Source organism: Bolinopsis microptera, chromosome 9, assembly GCF_026151205.1.
Source record: "Bolinopsis microptera isolate Bmic1 chromosome 9, MBARI_Bmic_1.0, whole genome shotgun sequence".
NCBI classification, from domain to species: domain Eukaryota; kingdom Metazoa; phylum Ctenophora; class Tentaculata; order Lobata; family Bolinopsidae; genus Bolinopsis; species Bolinopsis microptera.
In genome coordinates, this window is record NC_087080.1 from 8,478,869 (window position 1) to 8,499,100 (window position 20,232).

At 39.1% G+C, this 20,232-nt stretch overlaps 4 protein-coding genes across 5 annotated transcripts in view; 2 read left to right on the plus strand and 2 right to left on the minus strand.

Annotated features, from left to right (window-relative positions):
- Positions 1-2,263, plus strand: part of LOC134820841 (uncharacterized) — a 45,262-nt gene extending 42,999 nt beyond the window's left edge. The window contains exons 18-19 of the mRNA XM_063831474.1: positions 167-367; positions 798-2,263. Coding sequence (XP_063687544.1) covers positions 167-367; positions 798-1,876 — 1,280 coding nt within the window. The 3' untranslated portion in view covers positions 1,877-2,263. The remainder of the gene's footprint in view (positions 1-166; positions 368-797) is intronic.
- Positions 1-20,232, plus strand: part of LOC134820849 (vasculin-like protein 1) — a 632,099-nt gene that overhangs the window by 403,996 nt on the left and 207,871 nt on the right. The gene's annotated exons all lie outside the window — the stretch shown is intronic.
- Positions 2,640-5,672, minus strand: LOC134820903 (achaete-scute complex protein T8-like). Of its 2 annotated transcripts, none has more exons than XM_063831549.1 (5): positions 5,421-5,672; positions 4,672-4,806; positions 4,379-4,492; positions 3,084-3,153; positions 2,640-2,883 (listed from the first exon to the last, which is right to left on the minus strand). In XM_063831549.1, the coding sequence occupies exons 1-5, from the start codon at positions 5,584-5,586 to the stop codon at positions 2,772-2,774; spliced, it is 597 nt and encodes a 198-aa protein (XP_063687619.1). In that variant the 5' UTR covers positions 5,587-5,672; the 3' UTR covers positions 2,640-2,771. The 2 variants fall into 2 exon arrangements, with proteins under 2 accessions (XP_063687619.1, XP_063687618.1); XM_063831548.1 differs by having other exon boundaries at positions 4,379-4,495; positions 5,421-5,668.
- LOC134820940 (carboxypeptidase B-like) lies at positions 9,808-11,173 on the minus strand. The gene is given in 3 exon segments (XM_063831608.1): positions 9,808-10,417; positions 10,420-10,498; positions 10,501-11,173. Coding segments are annotated over 3 exon segments (1,311 nt in total). The 5' UTR covers positions 11,134-11,173; the 3' UTR covers positions 9,808-9,818.

The following is a 20,232-nucleotide window of genomic DNA, read 5'->3' on the forward strand; positions in this document are numbered from 1 at the left end:
GGGGGCTTTATTGTAAACTGTATCCCTCTTAACTACGTTTAAAAAACTTAAACAATGCTCATTGCTCAGTTCAGATTAGGTCAGGATGGTGTGACGCTGTTTTGAGCAACCATTGGCCATGATATCTTGAAAAACTAAAACCATTATCATATCTACATTTCACCAGGAACCTCACGGGAACAATGTGACTTGTGTCATCAGAGGAACTGCACTTACGAGATCTCAGACCTTACGAACCAGTCAACATTGTCCAGTGTGACTTATAACAAGGATACGCTGGTCTACAAGTTTTACGGTGAGGATCCCCTGGACAGCTGGGAGTTTACGGTTGTCATGCCAGCTATCATCCTTTCTTCTTTCGTTGTTGGTCAGTTTATTTTAGAATCCTTATTTTTTTTTGTTCATCTTAATTTCAGATTGGAGTTCAGATTATACTGGTAATCGGTTAATTTAATCTCGGCGTGAAACATTTCTGGCAAATAATAATGAAATAAATTCCGGTCCGGCGAACTGGATATTTTGCCAGATCTGGTCACGTTCGTTATTGAGCAAATATTCATTAAAATGATATCGCGATAAGATTGGTTTCTGAGGCGGTACAATGTCGGTTGAGAAATAATAACCTCGTATTCCCTGGAAATAAGAGATAAACAACAACTAACATTTTAATAAAGGATTCGTACATTTAAAAAATTTGTAGCAACGTCATTTATCTATTTATGAACGCTCCAAATGATCAAAATGATCAACTATTTTCTATTTTCTTATGTTTTAAACTTAAAAACTTTTCGATTTAGGAATCTGTGGGTTAGTATACTACCAACATTGGCTGCATCCTTGGAGACACATCATAGCAACAGAGCCTCGATTCAAAACTAAGGATCCAGCCGACTACTCCTCCAAATTCCTTGCTGGGACCCTGGTAGCAACGGTTTTTGCAGTTGGGGATCTGATACTCCTGGGTGGTATCTGCCTGAAATCTTATCCAGATGATACCTTGCGGGGCGTGCTGTACTTCGTGTTTCCATACGTTGTTACTGCCGTATCCATGGTGTTCTTTGTTATGATCCTTACCTTTAGTCCCATGAAGATCTCAGACAATCTTAAATTAAAAGCAATAGGACGACCGAATTTCATACTGACCGGTCTGATAAACATCTACAAAATATCTGGGATTCAGGGTTCAATATTAGTTGGAATCTTAAAGTTCTACAGAGATGACCTGAATGACGGTATGTTGGATCTTTACATAGGACTTTACATAGCTTGCGTCCTGCTTGGGGTTCTCACAACCGTTTGGCTCTACATGGACAGTTCACTGAAACGTAAATTACAGGGCAGATTAGGTCATCTTAACACTGTCAGTGATATTTGGAGAGGCGCCAAGAACAACGTCCTGTCGGTTGATCAGAGAGGTTTAAGTCTGAGCCGCAATCGTCCTCGCCCCCCAGTATTTGATGAGACCCCACCCAACACCCCACCAGCACTACCAGATAGAAAATCTAGTTTGGATGCTGGTATCAGAAAACCTGAACCGATCAAGACGCGGCAGAGCGAGACACCACTACCTCCTCCTGGACATACACAGCAGAATAATGATAATAATAAGCAACCCCCTCAGATTCGACCACCACCTCCTCCCGCAAGCCATCCATCAGGAGCTAAAAAGGGTCCTCAACTTAAAAATGGTAACCCATATAATTCCAGAAAAGGACCAAAAGGTCCACCAACAAAGGGACCTGCTCCCCCAAAAGGGCGTCCTATTAAGCTGAAGGATCACCCTCCATCTGAACCAGCCCAGCTACCACCTATGGTGGGTCCAGGAGGACACCGTGGTATGCCACCAAGGAGGCAGCGTCCACCACCGCGTAGGTAATTCTTATTCGAGTGAATTGTGATCATAAATAGAACATCAGACTTCAGGTTGCAATCATCCGACTAAAGAATGTTGAAAGCGGTCAAAGATGCATAGCAGGGTGAAAGTGCCCACTGTATGACTAGATTCTAGCATTCTGGTAACATGAATGAACTTGTCGCCAGTTTCTGAACACTTGTTGAGGGGGTAGCAAATTGAACTTGTCTGAATTTTGTCAAGACTTGCAACCAGTAAAATTTAGCACGTGTTCCTTCTATACTATATTTAACATTATCAGCACATAGTTTTATTGGTGAAGGCACTAGTAGTCTTGTAGAAAGAGCACATATTTTATTTTACAATGTGTGAGTTTGTATCACTTGTTTAGATTAAAACAAAAACGCGAAACCCACTGTTTTTCATTTTGTTCTGATTGAACAAAAATTATAAGAAGTATAGAGAGAGGCCATTTATTCCTCAACTTTTGGAAAAATGGGATCGATGGGGCTGCCCCACCCTTGTTTACTCCGTAATTATGTTAGTGTTAGGGAAATCGAGATAATTTAATTTCGTAGAGATTATAAATAACCCGGTTTTGAGAAATTAACTTGAATTCAGAAAGTATCAATCATAACATAATTATCATCGTCATTTAGAAATAAGAAACAGTGTAAAACATGTCTGAGAGCCATTTATTCTTCAACTTTAGGACAAATGGGCATGGGCATCGATGGGGTTGCGTCTATCGAATTCGAAAAGACATGCGTCACTGACTACACAAGCATTTTAGCAGGAGTTTACCGACATTTCAGATATAATTTATCAATGCAATCATCTCAGAAACCTGTCTCAGAATCAAATACAGAGGCCAAAACACATAGTTCTCATAATCGAAAATTATCGAAATTCTGTTGCCTCACTTAAAGTGTCCGTATGATAGAGAGGGAGGGAAGCCCCGGTTGAGACTGGTCACGTGACTGGTAACGTGGTGGGTGTGGTGGGGGTTCTCGTAGCTGTGTAGAGTTGTCCTACAGATGGAGTAGTCTTTTAGATTTTAAAATTATAAAAACTAGTGTACAAAACAAAGAAAGCAAATGTACAATTGTGCAGAAAACAGTTCTTACTTCTTAGGCAAGTGCCAGGACCTTATGAAAACAGGTTTAAAAATATTTGAAATATTAAAAATAAAAATCCCATAAAGGAAACCCTTAGAAGTGTTATTATCTACCTGCTGGCACGGTTTGGAGGGGGTAGAACTTGTCTACCGGGTCTTCCTGTGATCTGTCTGTGTTCCATTCCTGAGACACGTGGTTTGTTAACTATCGTAGATTGAAATTTATTTCCGCAAAGAAACAAGACGTACAAACAGGTGAATCATCAATTAAGGGGAGGGGGGTTCGCCCTGTTTATTTTGTGAAAATTGGTTTCGAGATAGCAGTTGAACTAGGACCGGTGACCGAACCTTTGAGGGGGTCCCGGACCCCAACCACCAAACGGTGCTCGCGGGGCAGCCACACCCATATTTTGTCCAAATTAGGCCCAATTTTGCCAAATACCCTGAACATGCCTAAAACCCAGATTTTAGGTGCTATCCTTGTAGCTAGTGGTCCCCTGGACTCGTATATGAATTTTCATTACGATTGGACAAAAATGACTGAGTTATGAGCTAACAACTATATGCCCATATTTGGGTATACACACTAAATTTGGTCGATTTTGGCCCATAAATTGGTAAAATATCAATATTTTTGAATGAAACCAACTTTATATGAAAGGTAAGCTTAAACTACACATTCCCTATGATTATCAGCTCAGTATCTACCTAACTGTGGATTCTGTGTTCAAATAATCTCAAAAAATGAACAAAATCGCCTATATCTCAGTTCGCGATATTTGCAAAACTGACTTCGCTCAAAACAATAGAACTCAATAGGGTTTCAACAATTTTTCATGAAATTTTCAGAATCAACGTAGAATCGCCTCATGACCTTAAGTTTTGTATTGGAATTTTGAGTTAGGCCTTTTAAAAAATTTGGCGGCCAAATTCTGAAAAATGCCCGGCAAATTTCAGAATTTGGCTGCCAAATTTTTTTAAAGGCCTAACTCAAAATGCCAATACAAAACTGACCAATTTATTGGCCAAATTCGACCAAATTTAGTGTGTATACCCAAATATAGTCATATAGTTTTTTAGCTCATAACTCAGTCATTTTTTGTCCAATCGTACCTAATGAAAATTCATATACAAGTCCAGGGGACTCGTATACGGGTTTTGGGCATGTTCAGGGTATTTGGCAAAATTGGGCCTAATTTGAACCAAATATGGGCGTGGCTGCCCCGTGGGCACCGTTTAACAGGACATATAATGATATTTTAGATATAATACGCTATAAATTATGCGGATAAATTATGCGGATAAATTATGCGGATCAATAATTTAATTCTATTCGATGGATATTTAAAAATAGGCACATGCAAGTATTCAAGTATGAAAGTATGCAAGTATGCAGTGAATCCACCTACCCATCTGCACACATCTGCACTCCCATCTGTCTCCCTGAAGTTCTTTAGAGAGTGAACAGATATAGCAGATAGCTGTTTTCAGGGTCTGCAACCTTGTTGGTTTCTTGGAGCTGCCTCCTGAATCGAGACAATGTTAAATTATTGACTTCTGACCGGTCGTGCCCCAATATTTTGTTGCTAAAAATTATCTAATGTGGTTCAATAAATTGGCTCATCAAAATAAATGTCGGTTAAATTTCAAGATAATGTGAATATTTTAGGGAAAAAAGAATATAACCACAATTTCACCTCACCTTTCATGAATTCTGGATGTTTTCCATCCTGTATCCTCTCCCTAAGCATATCCACATTCTTCCTGATATCAGCGACCCTTTTTCTTTCCCGCTCTCCTTTCTCTATCTTCCTACTCCCCCTGTAAACCGTCCTCTCTGAAGAGACACGTACTTTATAATGAAGGCGGTAAATTTATTAGCCCTATTGCCCCGCCCTATTCGATACAGACGAAAATAATTGATCGCCAAGGATTTATACTTTATACAATATAGGGCGTTGTGCTGGCTGATGTCAGCTGTGCATAACGTTTATTCAAGTATGACGGTACTGTGGGGCAAAGTCAGATCACAAATCACAACTCACTGCAATTAAATTAATCAGATATCAGATGAAATTCTGACAAAAATAAAATGCATGGAAATTCAGATCGGCAATTGGCCTGAAGTTTTGTTTTGTTCACACTTCACACCCGCCGTTGCGGTGAGCCTTTGATTCAATTATAAACCTGAGACTGGAAGAAGAACTTGAACAGTGAACTAATAGTGAACTGCGAAAGTCGGCTAAATTTCCAAGTATTAGTAATGAGGGCCGGGGTGCGTGATATATATAATTCCATATTCGTCAAGATTTTCGATTCCATTTCCAAGAAAAACTGTTAAAACTCTGACATCATAAGATTTTATTTGCGATGCATATTCGTATATATCAGATGAATTAATAACCTAGTCACTAGTTCCACATGAATCAATTTCGATACGTTGCTTCTTACCTGAGTTAGATATGGTGGGACTCTGTATCGGGATTGTCCTAGGAGAGTTCTTGGAGTTGTGACAGGATGCAGCTTCGTAGCTCATCACCTTCTCTCTCTGTTGGTTGTGGTCGTAAGGACTTGTGCACGAAGAGGTGCCGGAAATTGGGGACCGCTCAACAAACATTTCAATCGGAATGACTTAAAAGTTACGTTCTGCTAAAGATCAAAAATTAAAATCCGTCTAATAATAATATTCAGATGCTTTGTTTTATAGCGGTTTCACGCTCCTTTTCACCTCTTAACGCCCATTTGTCAATTCTTATCTACAGGGATCGGACGTTGAGATAATGAGTTATCTTAAATTAAATCCTAATACAATTATCTAATTGGGTACGTGTGCACTGTGCACTGTGCCTGCACCTCTGAGTCTAGCACGTGGTCTATGGAAGAGGGTCTACATTTAGCGGCGATTGTAATCGTGTAAATTCATGACTGGACTGGTCCTCTTTTCTCCTTGGTCTTCATGATATATGCCGAATTTAAACAACATGGCTTAGTTTGGAACTGGCATGTCATGAAATGCTGCCTAGGATTTTAGACGCCCTAGGTCGGAGCAACGATATAGCAATTAACCTATAATTCTTGGTGTGTTTATGAAAATACTGTTGATTTGTTCGAGGAAAGTATGTACTATACAAGTATCAACGCCCCTTTTCTGGCCCTAATTGTCAAATGTTTTTAAAAAAATTATTTTTCGGAAAGAAAACCAATCATTGAATAATTTATGACAATAATTTATGACATAATAGTATTGCGGACTTCACAGCAAATAATAAAAACGTCATAAAATTCATTAATTTGAAGGACATAAAATATACAACATTTTGGGCGGTCTTACGTTTTCTATTAACTGACAGGGAGGTGAAAAGTGGACCCCCACAACCCGACCCCACCCCCGCCCCCACCCCCGACCCCAAGTTCCCCAATCCCCGCTTCCGAGCTCGCATAGCAATCAAGGGAAGCCTCGATACCAAGATAAGATCGTAAATCGAGCTGTAAATAAATGTTGATCAAAATAGGTATTTTTGATGACGACAAAATTTCCAAACCGCCTCCCCTTCGGCTGCTGAACCCTCCCAATGAAGATGAGATTTTTTAAATTACAAATACAATCTAGAGGTAAAATCTGTGTTATTTCTTAATTAGAGCGAGAATCAGTTTCACATATAACTAGTGTAATAACAAAATTACACTAGCAAAATCACTAACCCCCCCCCCCCCCCCCCCCCCCCCCCCTTAGTGATTACGTAATATGTGAACGAGCCCTTAAATCGTAGTCATAGAATCCAAAAAATTACAAGGACATTAGCAGACATCCGCCTCCAAACAGTTGTGCCCCGCCTCCATCAGTATAACTATAAATGTATTTCATGATATTGCCTAATATGGTCATGTCACGTGTCAAAACAAGTGTAGTCCTCCTTTGAGACACAAACTGATCTCACCCGCTAATTCAAAGTCTCTAGACTATAGTACTATAGTAGTTGTAGAACTACTACAGGAGTAATCCCGATAACACTCGACCTCTGCTTGATCCAGAGGATGTCGCCATTTTACCTTCACACAGACATCGAACGCTGTAAGAAGATGACGATCAGACCTCGTTATCTCTAGACTATAGGTGGTAAGTTTCAATTGGTTGTGTCCATCAAAAATTAACGGAAAGAGATATTTTGATTCTTTTCATAAATTCACCATTCATAAAGTTGAGTTGTTCTTTAAATTCACATCATTAATCCTGGACTCTGCAGTTAGCACTGCAGCTATTTTTATTCAAACTTTAACTTTTCGACCAGTTTTCACTTTTCAACGACCGGTTTCCAGCTTATGTTAAAATTTGTAAAATTTATTCACTTCTCTTCTCGCTGGACTCCTCTGCTCACGAGATAGCGCCCTTAAGCTAGCCTTTGTGTCTACGGATGCATGGGAACCCTTTTGCCGATATTCGCCATTGTCGGTTTCTTTTAATCTTAAGGGCTCTATTTTTGGAATAACTAGTATTTCTACCAACTGGTTGGTACTGAGTTGTACTTGAAATACAGGGGGCTTGTCCCTGAAATTGAAAGTCGCGATAAAATTAGAGATTGTTAGGGCCTATCAATTTTTGGAGCCAGATTCACTCATGCACATAGAAAACTTCAAATTTTTATCGCAGACTCATCAAAATAAGTATGAAAGTAATTACAAAAACATTTATTTTTGATAAATCAGGGTACAACTTTTCGTGGAAACATTTGTTCATTTTAGGAATTCATCCCCTAAGGAATTGTTCTCATATGTGAGAATGAAGATGGTATCGAACAGTGCCAATTATTTTTAAAAATGAAACCAATCTGTATCCTGGAAAAACTGTCGGTATACCGGTGTTATAAAGGTGCCTGGTAGTACTAGTGGGTCTTGGTATGAAGATGACCCATGTTTGTTCTGACACGTGACTGTGATTTAATTTTACAGATTTACCGATTAAAACCAAGAATTAGTGTCACGTGTCATGGGAATATGGTTCACCATAATATTTATTCACACACAGCAGGTCTTCCTCTGGGCTCTGACTGCCGAGTCAAGAATGTCAATGATTGTTAAGATTTATCTTGAATACAATTTAAAGTCATAACTCAAACTGTAAGACCTTATTTCTTCCAATCACTGTTTTAATTGAATTTATTTTGATTTTGAATTGATGTGAATCGGATCGCTTTCAAAATTCTAATAGTCTTGATAACTGATAATACTGAGGGGATGGAGGGGGGTTGGGTCAAGAGTTATAGTAATCGGTGCAGTGAAAGTCCTTTGCAAGGCTCTACATTTCTACACCTCAATTTATTAGGGAGAGTTGCCTTAACCCTTGTAAACGATTGTGCAGCTGTGTCAAATTACTTCAAAATATATGAGGCTGAATACACATCCAATTCTAAACCGATCATTGAACCCGTGGATATAGTTTTCATTGGAAAATACTAAAAACCCCAGAACGAGCAACGAACCTGAATTTCCGCGTCTCGTTCCAACTCAATCTGTTGGTGCACCACCTCTAACGAGAAATGCATGATAATGATAAACAAAAGCTGTAGTGATACTGTTCGAGTGATGATGAGGGGCGAGGGTAGTGGGGCTCTGTGGTGATCTGGACAGCTGCGAACACATGCTATACTAGAGTAGAGCAAACCAATTATTTTTCTGAAATACAACTTATAACTCTATTGCAGCCCCTTAATTAATATTACCTGCCTTACAATTTGATGAAATTCTAGTCGCAAATCCATCTAAATGATCACGTTTACTGGCTAAATACAATGCCAGACTAGCTTGAGCTGGCTCACGTGACGTCACGTGGTGTGTGACGTCACATCACGTGACGCAATTGCGGCGCGCGCACGCTCATAAGTAATGTTCACGTGGGCTGTACCCCCAGATGCACGTGCTGGTAATCTGTTTTTAATGAGTAAATCAAAGTAGTCGTGTGCCACGGGTTGTACAGAGATTTTAATTACAGTCTTAATTACGATGGGGAACGTGCCTGAAATTTGTTTCTCGTCCCGTAACTACTATAGTACCATATACTAAGTATTGGTGTTAATCAGAAAATTTTACGCCAAATGATCACCATACAGTAAACCATAAATTCGTAGTGTTTAGAACCATCAAATTATTATGTACTAACAATTGTCATTGGTCAGGACGTTCACTTAAAGCCATGATCAGGTCAAAGAGACTGCTCGCGGAGCGGTCGTCATTATAGCTCACCTCAAAGAGACTGTCCCGCATAATATTTCGAATGATTACCCACCATGCTGCACGGACTTGTACTCCAGCTCAAATTCAATGTGAGCCATTGTGATGGCAATATTTTCACGGTACCCAGGCGGATACAATGTGGTATTGTGAGGCTGTGTCACGTCACGTGATTTACGGTAAGGACCTTCTGGTGCACGAACCATCTATATTCTATAATAGATCTATGTTACCGTTCTACTCATACTGATACTGCAGTCGCTAGGATTAGCAAACTGAACATGTTACGGCTTTAGTTTACTGGGTACGCTGTGTGCTTATAAGTGTGGTACACTGGAGGTGAAACTGCCTAATTGAAGATATAGCCATTTGGGTGCAGCTGAAGTTAAAAATCTAGGGGCAAGAAATAAGGAGTTGCTTTATTTCAATTATTATTAAATTTAACAAAACAAAAATTAAAAACAAAAAATTCTAATAAAATTACGATTTTTAGAATGATAAAATATTAAAAGCTGAGTACTAGCTCATTTTTTCATTTTTTAACGAAAGATAAAGGAATTGGTAAAAATTAATCTCTTCGGGTTAAAAAAAACTCAAAAACATCACTAGAACAGAAAAAAATCCCTACTGTTGTATATTGTCAAGCAGTGCCATGAGACCAGCTACATTCTCCTCTGCTGTCTCCAATATCTGGTCCTCAGGAAGCTCGAAAGCGAACTCCCCCAGGTCCCTCAGCTCTATCGTATAGGAGTCAGTAACGTTGAGATCCTGGTAAGCCCAATCAGCACTTACCCCACTAGCAGGGTACATATCAGCGAAGGACTGAGCAGTGTAGGTCCTACCGTGTTTGTCTTTGATGGCCGCTACAACTGCTGCTCCAACAGTGAGGTGGTGGTCTCTGTCAGGTGGAGGATCCACAGTGTAGGCTAGGGGCAGGAGGAACAGTTGGGAGTAACTGTGGTAGCTAATGTATCCTTTCAGCTTGCTTTGTTGTTCTTCCAGATAGGTTTTAACCATCATGACGTTGTCTTGGTCGAAGGGAACTTTGCCAGGGTAAAATATGCTGCAAGGATCTGTGCTGACGGATTCCTTGCCCCAGTCGGTGCTCCAGTTCCGGTTGGAGTCTGCTCCGAAGCAGGCCCTATAAAAACAGCCCCCAAACCAGTTGTACTTGTTTTCCTTGCACCCTGTTGGTTTACGGGTCTTTCTCCACAATCTATCTTCTCGTGAGTGTACTCGTAACCGTCAGGGTTGATACTGGGAGCTATCACGAACTGGTACTTCTCCAGGAGTAGTGCCATGTCAGCTGACCTGTCCTGTTCCTGTTCCCGAGCAGAGAGTCGATGATGTACATGACGGTGGCTGGAGACACCCACTCTCTGGCGTGGATACCTCCATCAATCCAGATCATGGGCCGGACTTTTGAAGTGGGGGCGGTGATATTAGCAGTGATTCTTATCACTTGAATCTTTCTTCCTTCATAAGTTGTACCAGTGAGGTTGAAGGTCTCTGCTTTGTCGTTGTGTGACGCTGCTAAAGCGTCAAGGTGATCATACAAGACGTTTAGTCGATGGTAAGTGATGTATGAGATGCTTCCCTTAACGACATTTGCTGCTGATAAGAGTACACCCCTTTCTTTTCTTACCTCCGATCCAACATTATCATTGATAATCTGGAAGGGCAAACCCTGAGATTCAAACACACGCTGACATCTATCCAACTTTTCAGGTGATATCAATACATCCAAGATTCTGGACCGACTCTCTGAAATGACCTCCAGACCATCTTCTGCTTCAAGGTTGTGAATAGATTTATACTCTGTATCAGACGCTGTGGTTACTCTGAGAATCTTGTATTCATCGTACGACTTGTAGGCGTGGGAAGTTAAACCGAAACTCAAGATCAAGCAATATTTATATAGAGCAGCAACGTGTGACATACCGACATTGGCTTTTCTGGGATTGAGGCTTTGATTTACCAGTCATGTTTTCACACTTATGCTCTAACCTTATTTTATATGCCACATTAAAACATTCGAAAGTGTTTCTGTTGTTACAGTGACAAATCAAGACACGAGATTTAATTAACAAGTCTATGCCTAAAGTGCCACTTAATCACCTGTTACCTGGGGACCCCAGGCTATTATGCTCACAAACATAATAGAATAGAGGTTCGGATAGAGATTCGGCGGAATGACAGGTTGAGCGCCGTCCAGTTAAATGACCTGTTACTTAATGGCCGTGGAACAAAATGTTGTAATTGGCAAAAAAAGTCTCATGAGGAACAAAATGTTGTATACATAAATTTGACCAAAACCCATAATTATGGGTAGAGTGGACCGCGGCCAGTGTCTCTCTTTTCCAAACAAAAGGAAATGATTTTAATTTTAATAACCGTCCGCAAATGCAAATTGATATCGAGAATGAAATCGGTCGCTCGCTTTTCCCATTCATTCACGGCTTACGAATTGTAATAAAGCTTATTGAATGGGAAAAGCGAGCGACCGATTTCATTCTCGATATCAATTTGCACTTGGCAAGTGCAAATTGATATCGAGAAATTGATATCCGCAAGTGACTTGCGGACGCAGGACGGTTATTCGAATTAATATCATTTCCTTTTGTTTGGAAAAGAGAGACACTGGCAGCGGTCCACTCTACCCATGATTATGGGTTTTGGTTAAATATCATCTCTTTTTGATTATAATGTCAGAATTATTTACTAAGTCGAAATGTAAACTCATAACTTCATTAATATTAATATTAATGAGCTGAGGTAATTTCAACAATTTCGAAATTTTACCTTTGAAAACATTTCCTTGTGTTTAGGTAAGCATATCTGTCGATAACTGACTGAATATGGCACTTTTTACGCATTCAAGTTGGCATTACATTAATATACTGCTATTTAAAATATCGTGGGAAAGCAGAATTTATTCGAAATCACAAATAAAATGCTTTCGAGAAGAAAGCGGCGCGCGCTACTTCGAAGAAATTTAGACGAGTAACATCCGTCAAGTAAATTGTGACGTTATACTTTAAATCTCAAACTTACAAATTTCGACAAATAGACTAGACTGTAGAGGAAATAAAGTAATTTCAAGTATATTAAGAAAAGTTAGTTTACTCCATTGCATATAAACGTCTTCGGGTTTGACCTAAATAAAAATGTAATTGTAACCCCTTGCGATCTTGGTCAGTACCCACGCTAGTCACTATGACTAACCAGTAACCACGCACGCGTGTTGCGGGAAGCACATTTTTTGGCAATATTCCACCATACAAAGCCAACTTTCGTGAACATTTTGATATGGGCACGTGATTACCTGTTTCCGTATTTTTTTTAAATGCGGCAATTTTCAGAAAAAAATTCGTACGCGAATTTAATTCGAATAATACGTTTAGTGCGAATTCAACAGCATTGGCGGAAAGTCGCGTTAAATTAAAGTTCATTCCGTGGTGTCACTGTCAGTAAAATGGTACGGATATAAAACACATCCATATATCCATTTATATCTTCTCACTTTATATATAAGTATATAGTATTAGTACTAGTAGGATGTAGGACTAGGATGACGCAGTGAAACTATCGGACTACGAGTACGATGTATGGGGACTTGTCACCCCGGCCCATGGCAACATTAAAATATATATATTATACAGAGTCAATATATTGACTCTGTTACATTGTTTCCTGTTAATATAAAACTCCGTTACAAATTGAACTGGGATCTGGCAATACTACTCCTTAGATCAATAAAATATGATAAAGTAATGTATAACTAGACTTAAGTAAAAGTCTGATACTGATTGATTAAAGCTTAATAATGAACTGTGAAAGAGTGGTTAATAGATTAAAAAGAATTGTAATAGATTAAGAAGAACTAGTATCAGTAGTCAATGACTACACAGGGTTATTGAAAATTACAAAGAATAAAATGGCGTCTGGACTTGGGACCAGCTCATAGTACATAGTATAGTATATACTTATATAGTATTTAGAGGTAAATAGTATAGTGAGTATAATGGCGGCGGTCGTGCTTGCCAGCACTGTGATATCGCGTGATCGAGACAGTTTTTCGCCAATATTTTGCCAGGGGAGCATTTTTATAACCCTATGTCATGAGGGTGATTCAGAATCAGCGTCCGAAGATACATCGATTCAAGTTGGGTTCAACTGTCGGGGGGGGGGGGGGGGGGGGGGGGGGAGGTAGCACGCTCGAGTTATAATCTATATTGAACAACCATTACATAATAATAATATAACTTATAGTGCTCTGATACGCACATGGGACACAATTCAGGAATAATAACTCCCACGTGACACAGGGATGACACCCACGTGTTGCATTTCGTCCCGCTCACAGCAACGCAATACTAGAACGTGTCACAAATATATTTCCACGTTCCGCATTACCTATATATTCTCGTTCCTACAATGCGCACGACTAATTGTGGGTCATATATCAGTGACCTCATACTCTCTTTGTCACTCCGTTTTTTGTCTGTTTGTTGTTGTGTCTTTAGTTACATGAAAACAACTATAGCCGTACCATGTTTACATTGTAAATTCAGCGATTTAATGAATCGAGCACATGGTCCGTGTTTGTGCGAGATCTTATCAGTACCGAGTATTAACTGCAGTATATGTTAGCAGTTCTGAGATCCGGGCTCGATCAGTTAATTATCTGCGCCGGCTAGGTATTTTATAGATACACGTTGTATCGGGAATTGCACTAAAGCAGGTTTTTTAGGAAACAATGGCAGAAATAATGGAATAAATGGTCCATCGGAGGGGGTTCTGCAAATATGTTCTTTTTTTTAACGATTCCCGCAAGCAAACATTATTTAATGTTATTAGTTTAAATATAGATTTTTACATATAACTGATCCTTAAACTAGGATTATCAAATCTTATACATATCGTCTCGCTTTATAATTATATGACGATTCGAGCTAGTTTAAATATTATGGTGCATATCCTAGTACTATGATGAGTCTAGATGACTTTATTTGAACGGACGCAAGGACCTCTATCGTTCGATTAATGTCCGTTCAAATAAGGTCCGATAAGGTAGTTACTATCGGCAATGTGCCGTGAAAGGAAACAGTGCCTCCCCCGCCAAATCTAAAAAAGGCAAGGCCAAGTCTATTTTTGCCGCCCCTTCTATACAGCTTTTTGCCGTCCTCACTGGAGCAGTTTTACCCCTAAATTTTTTTCCGTGTCGACCGAATGTTACTTACTTGGGTTACGTGGGGTTGCTTCATAGATCCTCTATCGGGTCATCAGAACGGCTGACCACCCGTGCAGCGAAGTTGCTGTCTTTTCTGCGCTCCAGTTCAATAACGAATTCCCGTTCTGGCAACAATATCCAGTAACAGGAGGTTCGTCCGGAATAGATGTAACAAACTCCGTCAACAATGACTTGAAGCGTAGGGGGTCCTCGATAAGGTGCAGGTTTGCGGGAATGATATTCCACAATCGAGGCCCCATCACTACAAATGAGCTGTCAAAGATCGATTGATTCCTTTGGCTACTGGACGTTGACAAGCTAGGGACTACTGCTTTCTGGCCATAACGGAGTGTATCTGTAAACTGAACGTTGACATCATTAGGACACTTCTTGTGTAGGATCTTCCACATATGAATGATAGTGTAACGTTCTCTCCTCCGTTGAAGTGACATCAATTTTAAGGCCTTCAGTCTCTGCCAATAGTTCAGATGTTGCACACCATGTATTTTGGACGTAAATGTACGTTGTACTCCCTCTAGCTCAGCGATATCAGCTTGCTTAGTTGAATTCCAGAGGGGACAACAGTACTCGAGATGGCTTCTGACTAATGACTTGTAGAGGGTCAGCATAGTGATCTTGTTTCTCGATCTAAAAGCGCTCAGAACCCAAGAGGCAACTTTACGGGCACGATCTGCTATCATAGTAACATGGGAGCTCCAAGACAAGTCCGCCGAGATCAAAACCCCCAGGTCTTTGACTGAATCCGTAGGGTACATTATGTTACCATGCGAAACTTGATAAGTTTGCGTCAGGATGGCAAACGGGAGGTCTTGCAAGCTGTTTCGGGGACAGTGTTTGTGCACACGTATCTCAAATTTATCCTCATGCAATGACATGTTATTGCATCTTGCCCAGTCGATGACAGATTTGAGATCATTTTGCAGTATACTTGCATCTTCAAGTGTATAGATGTGCCTCAAAATCCGTGTATCGTCAGCAAAGAATCTAATGACACATCCTGTGATGCACAGCTTCATGTCATTAATGAACAAAATGAATAGCAGCGGGCCCAAAACTGTACCCTGTGGCACTCCGCTTATGATTGCTGCAGCAAGTGATGACATCCCGTCCAACACAACACACTGTGTGCGGTCACTTAAGAAGGATTCGATCCACGACACCACCTTTTCGTGAATTCCCATTCTTCTAAGCTTCTTAATAAGCAGTCGGTGATCCACTTTATCAAATGCTTTCGCAAAGTCAAGGTATATGGCGTCAGTATCAGCGTTTTTCACCAATCCTTGAACAATGTCATCAACGTGACTGAGCAGTTGGGTGAGACAGCTCCGCCCAGATCGAAAGCCATGTTGATTATCACAGAGTAATCCGTTCTTCTCTATGAAGCTAACCATCTTGCCACGCAGTAGGTATGCGTTCGCACACTTTTATAACGTGAGATGTGAGCGCCACCGGCCGGTAGTTGACAGCTTTCGCCCGATCACCCTTTTTGTATAGAGGAGTGATGTAGGTATCTTTGTAGAACTTAGGTACTTCACCACGCTCAAAGGATTCGCTCCAGATGAGCCGTATCGGCTCGCACATCTCTTTTGCACAGCTCTTTAAGAGGATAGCAGGTATTCCATCAGGTCCGCTAGCAGAGTTAGGAGGAATATTCCCAATTGCAGATATGATATCGTCATCCATGATGCAAAAATCTTCAAGAGTTTGCGGATGTTCGATCATAGGTAACGGGAAATCTGGGTCCTTGATATCAGGAGAGCTTGGATCACTGAACACGGAGCTAAACTGCTCCTGAAGTAAGTCCGCCATCTGCTTTGTGTCAGTAGTGATCTCCTGGTTTGCATCAAATAGCATGTTAATACTGGATTTGATAGTTGAGAGGGATCGGGCATAACTATAGAAGAACTTCGGATTACTTTTAATCTTCTCGATGGCTCTATTCTCCTTCTCATCTAGTTTCTTGGTATGTGCAGTCATGATGTCGTACTGTAAGAGTGCAACTTTATTCCTGACTGCCTTGATCTGGTCTTCTGAAGCATTCTTGTCAATTAATGCTTGGAGTCGTGCTTTTTGCCGGTTGCATTTCCGTCTCAACGCGTTGCTGTGCTTAGGACGTCCAGAGGGCACCGATTTCTGAGGAACACACGAACAGCAAATCTGGAACAGGGTCTCCGTAAAAAGAGCAGGAAACTCCTCAAAGGAGCATGAGTCACGAAGCTGAGACCAGTTAACTTCCTGTAACTCCTCCTTTAGTGCATCAAAATCCGCCTTAAAAAAGTCAAGAGACCTGAAGCTACTTTCGTCAAACTTAGGGATGGTAGCCTCCTTTCGGGATAGCGGATTGGTAGCGAGCATAACATCCACCAGATGATGGTCAGACAGTGAGGTAGCTTGTGCCTGAACATTAGTAACAAGTCTGCTGTTATTCGTGATGAACAAGTCTAGAACATTGTTACCTCTGGTTGGACAAAGGACGTATTGACTCAGCAGATGCTTGGCCATGAAGTTGAGAAGGGAGTGAGCTGATAGCTGAGTCTCACTGGAACCTCCTGACGACACGGATACAGTCTGCCAGTCTATTGAGGGTAAGTTGTAGTCACCTGTGAGCATAATATCGTAGCTTTCATCATTAACACGGTGAATACACGTGGAGATAAACTCCAAAAGTGAGCTGAAACTGCTGAGGGGGGCATTTGGGGGTCGATAAGCCACTACAACACATGTATTAATCGTGCTGAATCTGCAAAATAAACCCTCGCAGGTACCATCATCAAACGTATCACACTCACTTACAGGTATGTTGATGTGGGAATAGAGCAAAACTCCGCCTCCGACCCGCCCACTTCGGTCACATCGGGAGACTGTATACCCTGGAACATGTAGTTGGGCATCAGCCATATAGGGTTTGAGCCAAGTCTCAGTGAGCGCTACAAAAGGTAAGGAATGATTTCTCGCTCGTTCATCGTTAATGTAAGCGGAAATATCGGGCACCTTCCAACGGCTTGTACTTGAAGCGCTCGGATTCATGGACTGCACGTTTAAGACAAGGCATGAGGAATAGTGGGCACGTTCTGCATCATCTGGGCATGGGTAGGGAGCAGAGGTGTCGGATAGGGGTACTGGCGCTGTGGGTACGCCAATCCTGACTGAAGGTGTGGTGGGGGAAACTGGTATTGAGGGTTGGGGCGGAGACTGGCACGGATTTCCGAGATTTCCCGAGTGAAGCAGGTTTGCATCCTGTCCATCAGTCTCGCTAACTCTAAAAAAGAAGCCCCATAATCAGCAACTGAGATAGAATCCTTGGAATCCTGGGTAGCTGTAGGGGCGGGGGCAGCTTTATCACCTTTCTTGGGCCGAGGAGCATCACCATTCTCCTTTCTCCGGGTCCCTTTCAGGTGGATAAATGTGCACTCTGAGTTAGTACACAGCTTGTATTTGACAGAGAACTTACAGAGCACGGGATGAAAGAACTTGCAGCTGGAACCCTTATTGTAACCGAAGTTACGCTGAGTACCAAAGCGGCAGTACTTATCACAGTATCTAGGGTGTTCGAACTCACAGACACGTCCTTCATGTTCTTTCTTCCCCCTTAAACCATGCGGACATTTTCCTCGCTTATACTTCTCACACACCCGTTCTCTGACAACTTTATCCAGTTTTGAGTTGAGATCATTAAGATTTAACTTCTCCTGGTTCTCCTTGAAAGATTCCGATGTTTCGTTGTGAGGCAAGGAAACTTGCGAAGAAGATATAGTGTCAGCATTAAGTCTCGCAAGGATAGCGGGGTCCGTGATACTCACGCTATCATGGGGAGTTTTCCTCTTTCTAGACACAATAGGCACACTAGACTCGTTGCAAGATTTGCACAGCCAAACGTAGCTAGAAGGTAGGTCTATCGAAGCCTGAGTTAAAACATCATGTAAACCAGATACAACAGCACAATCGTGAGATCCCCGAAAACACATATGGCAGTGAAAAAGCGGTTTCTGTTCCGGCTCGAGATCTATCACGTATTTCTGGTTACACTCCGGGCATTGTGAGGGGAGCAAAGCGTTTAACCGGAACAGTATTCTACTGGCAAGTGTTTCCTTTGTGTAAATCTTATTACGATCACTGTCAGCTAAGTTAATACACACAAATTCAGCACAATGCTCCAACATTTCAAGATTAGACGACTTTAATGCTTTGAGATTTTTAGCTCGCTATTTTGAATGATCAAACTTCGAGATGACTTGTTTTACTATTTTGTTCGTTCCCGCACGGAGAAGCAAGTTCCCGATCGATAATTCATTCGATAACTCTATTTCAGATAATGTACAACCACTTGTGTATAGCCACACTCACAGTACAATGTATGCACAATGATAGCACAGTGCGATTATCAACAACTGATAAGAGAGCGACTAAATCAACGCAAAAGCAATTATGTAATATTGATCTTCGATTTTAGAATCCTAGGGCCGGGATGGGATAATATACAAATTGAACGTTTTTTCTTTTAAAATAAAAAAGACCTGAAACTCAGGAAAAATATGACTCCAGCCCCCTCCCATGAAACTTGCATTTATTTTTGCATCAACCTGAATTCACGAACTGTGCAACATAATACTTACTATACTATTTTATACTATTTTATACTATTTTATACTATTTTATACTATTTTATACTATTTTATACTATTTTATACTATTTTATACTATTTTATACTATTTTATACTATTTTATACTATTTTATACTATTTTATACTATTTTATACTATTTTATACTATTTTATACTATTTTATACTATTTTATACTATTTTATACTATTTTATACTATTTTATACTATTTTATACTATTTTATACTATTTTATACTATTTTATACTATTTTATACTATTTTATACTATTTTATACTATTTTATACTATTTTATACTATTTTATACTATTTTATACTATTTTATACTATTTTATACTATTTTATACTATTTTATACTATTTTATACTATTTTATACTATTTTATACTATTTTATACTATTTTATACTATTTTATACTATTTTATACTATTTTATACTATTTTATACTATTTTATACTATTTTATACTATTTTATACTATTTTATACTATTTTATACTATTTTATACTATTTTATACTATTTTATACTATTTTATACTATTTTATACTATTTTATACTATTTTATACTATTTTATACTATTTTATACTATTTTATACTATTTTATACTATTTTATACTATTTTATACTATTTTATACTATTTTATACTATTTTATACTATTTTATACTATTTTATACTATTTTATACTATTTTATACTATTTTATACTATTTTATACTATTTTATACTATTTTATACTATTTTATACTATTTTATACTATTTTATACTATTTTATACTATTTTATACTATTTTATACTATTTTATACTATTTTATACTATTTTATACTATTTTATACTATTTTATACTATTTTATACTATTTTATACTATTTTATACTATTTTATACTATTTTATACTATTTTATACTATTTTATACTATTTTATACTATTTTATACTATTTTATACTATTTTATACTATTTTATACTATTTTATACTATTTTATACTATTTTATACTATTTTATACTATTTTATACTATTTTACACTATTTTATACTATTTTATACTATTTTATACTATTTTATACTATTTTATACTATTTTATACTATTTTATACTATTTTATACTATTTTATACTATTTTATACTATTTTATACTATTTTATACTATTTTATACTATTTT

Excerpts from the sequence above, each read along its gene's own strand:
- LOC134820903 (XM_063831548.1), bottom strand. The coding sequence starts at position 5,586 with ATGTTTGTTGAGCGGTCCCCAATTTCCGGCACCTCTTCGTGCACAAGT. Across the intron at positions 3,154-4,378 it reads GTGCAGATGTGTGCAGATGG|GAATGGAACACAGACAGATC; the intron begins GTAGGTGGATTC and ends CACGTGTCTCAG. Across the intron at positions 2,884-3,083 it reads CCTCCAAACCGTGCCAGCAG|GACAACTCTACACAGCTACG; the intron begins GTAGATAATAAC and ends CTCCATCTGTAG.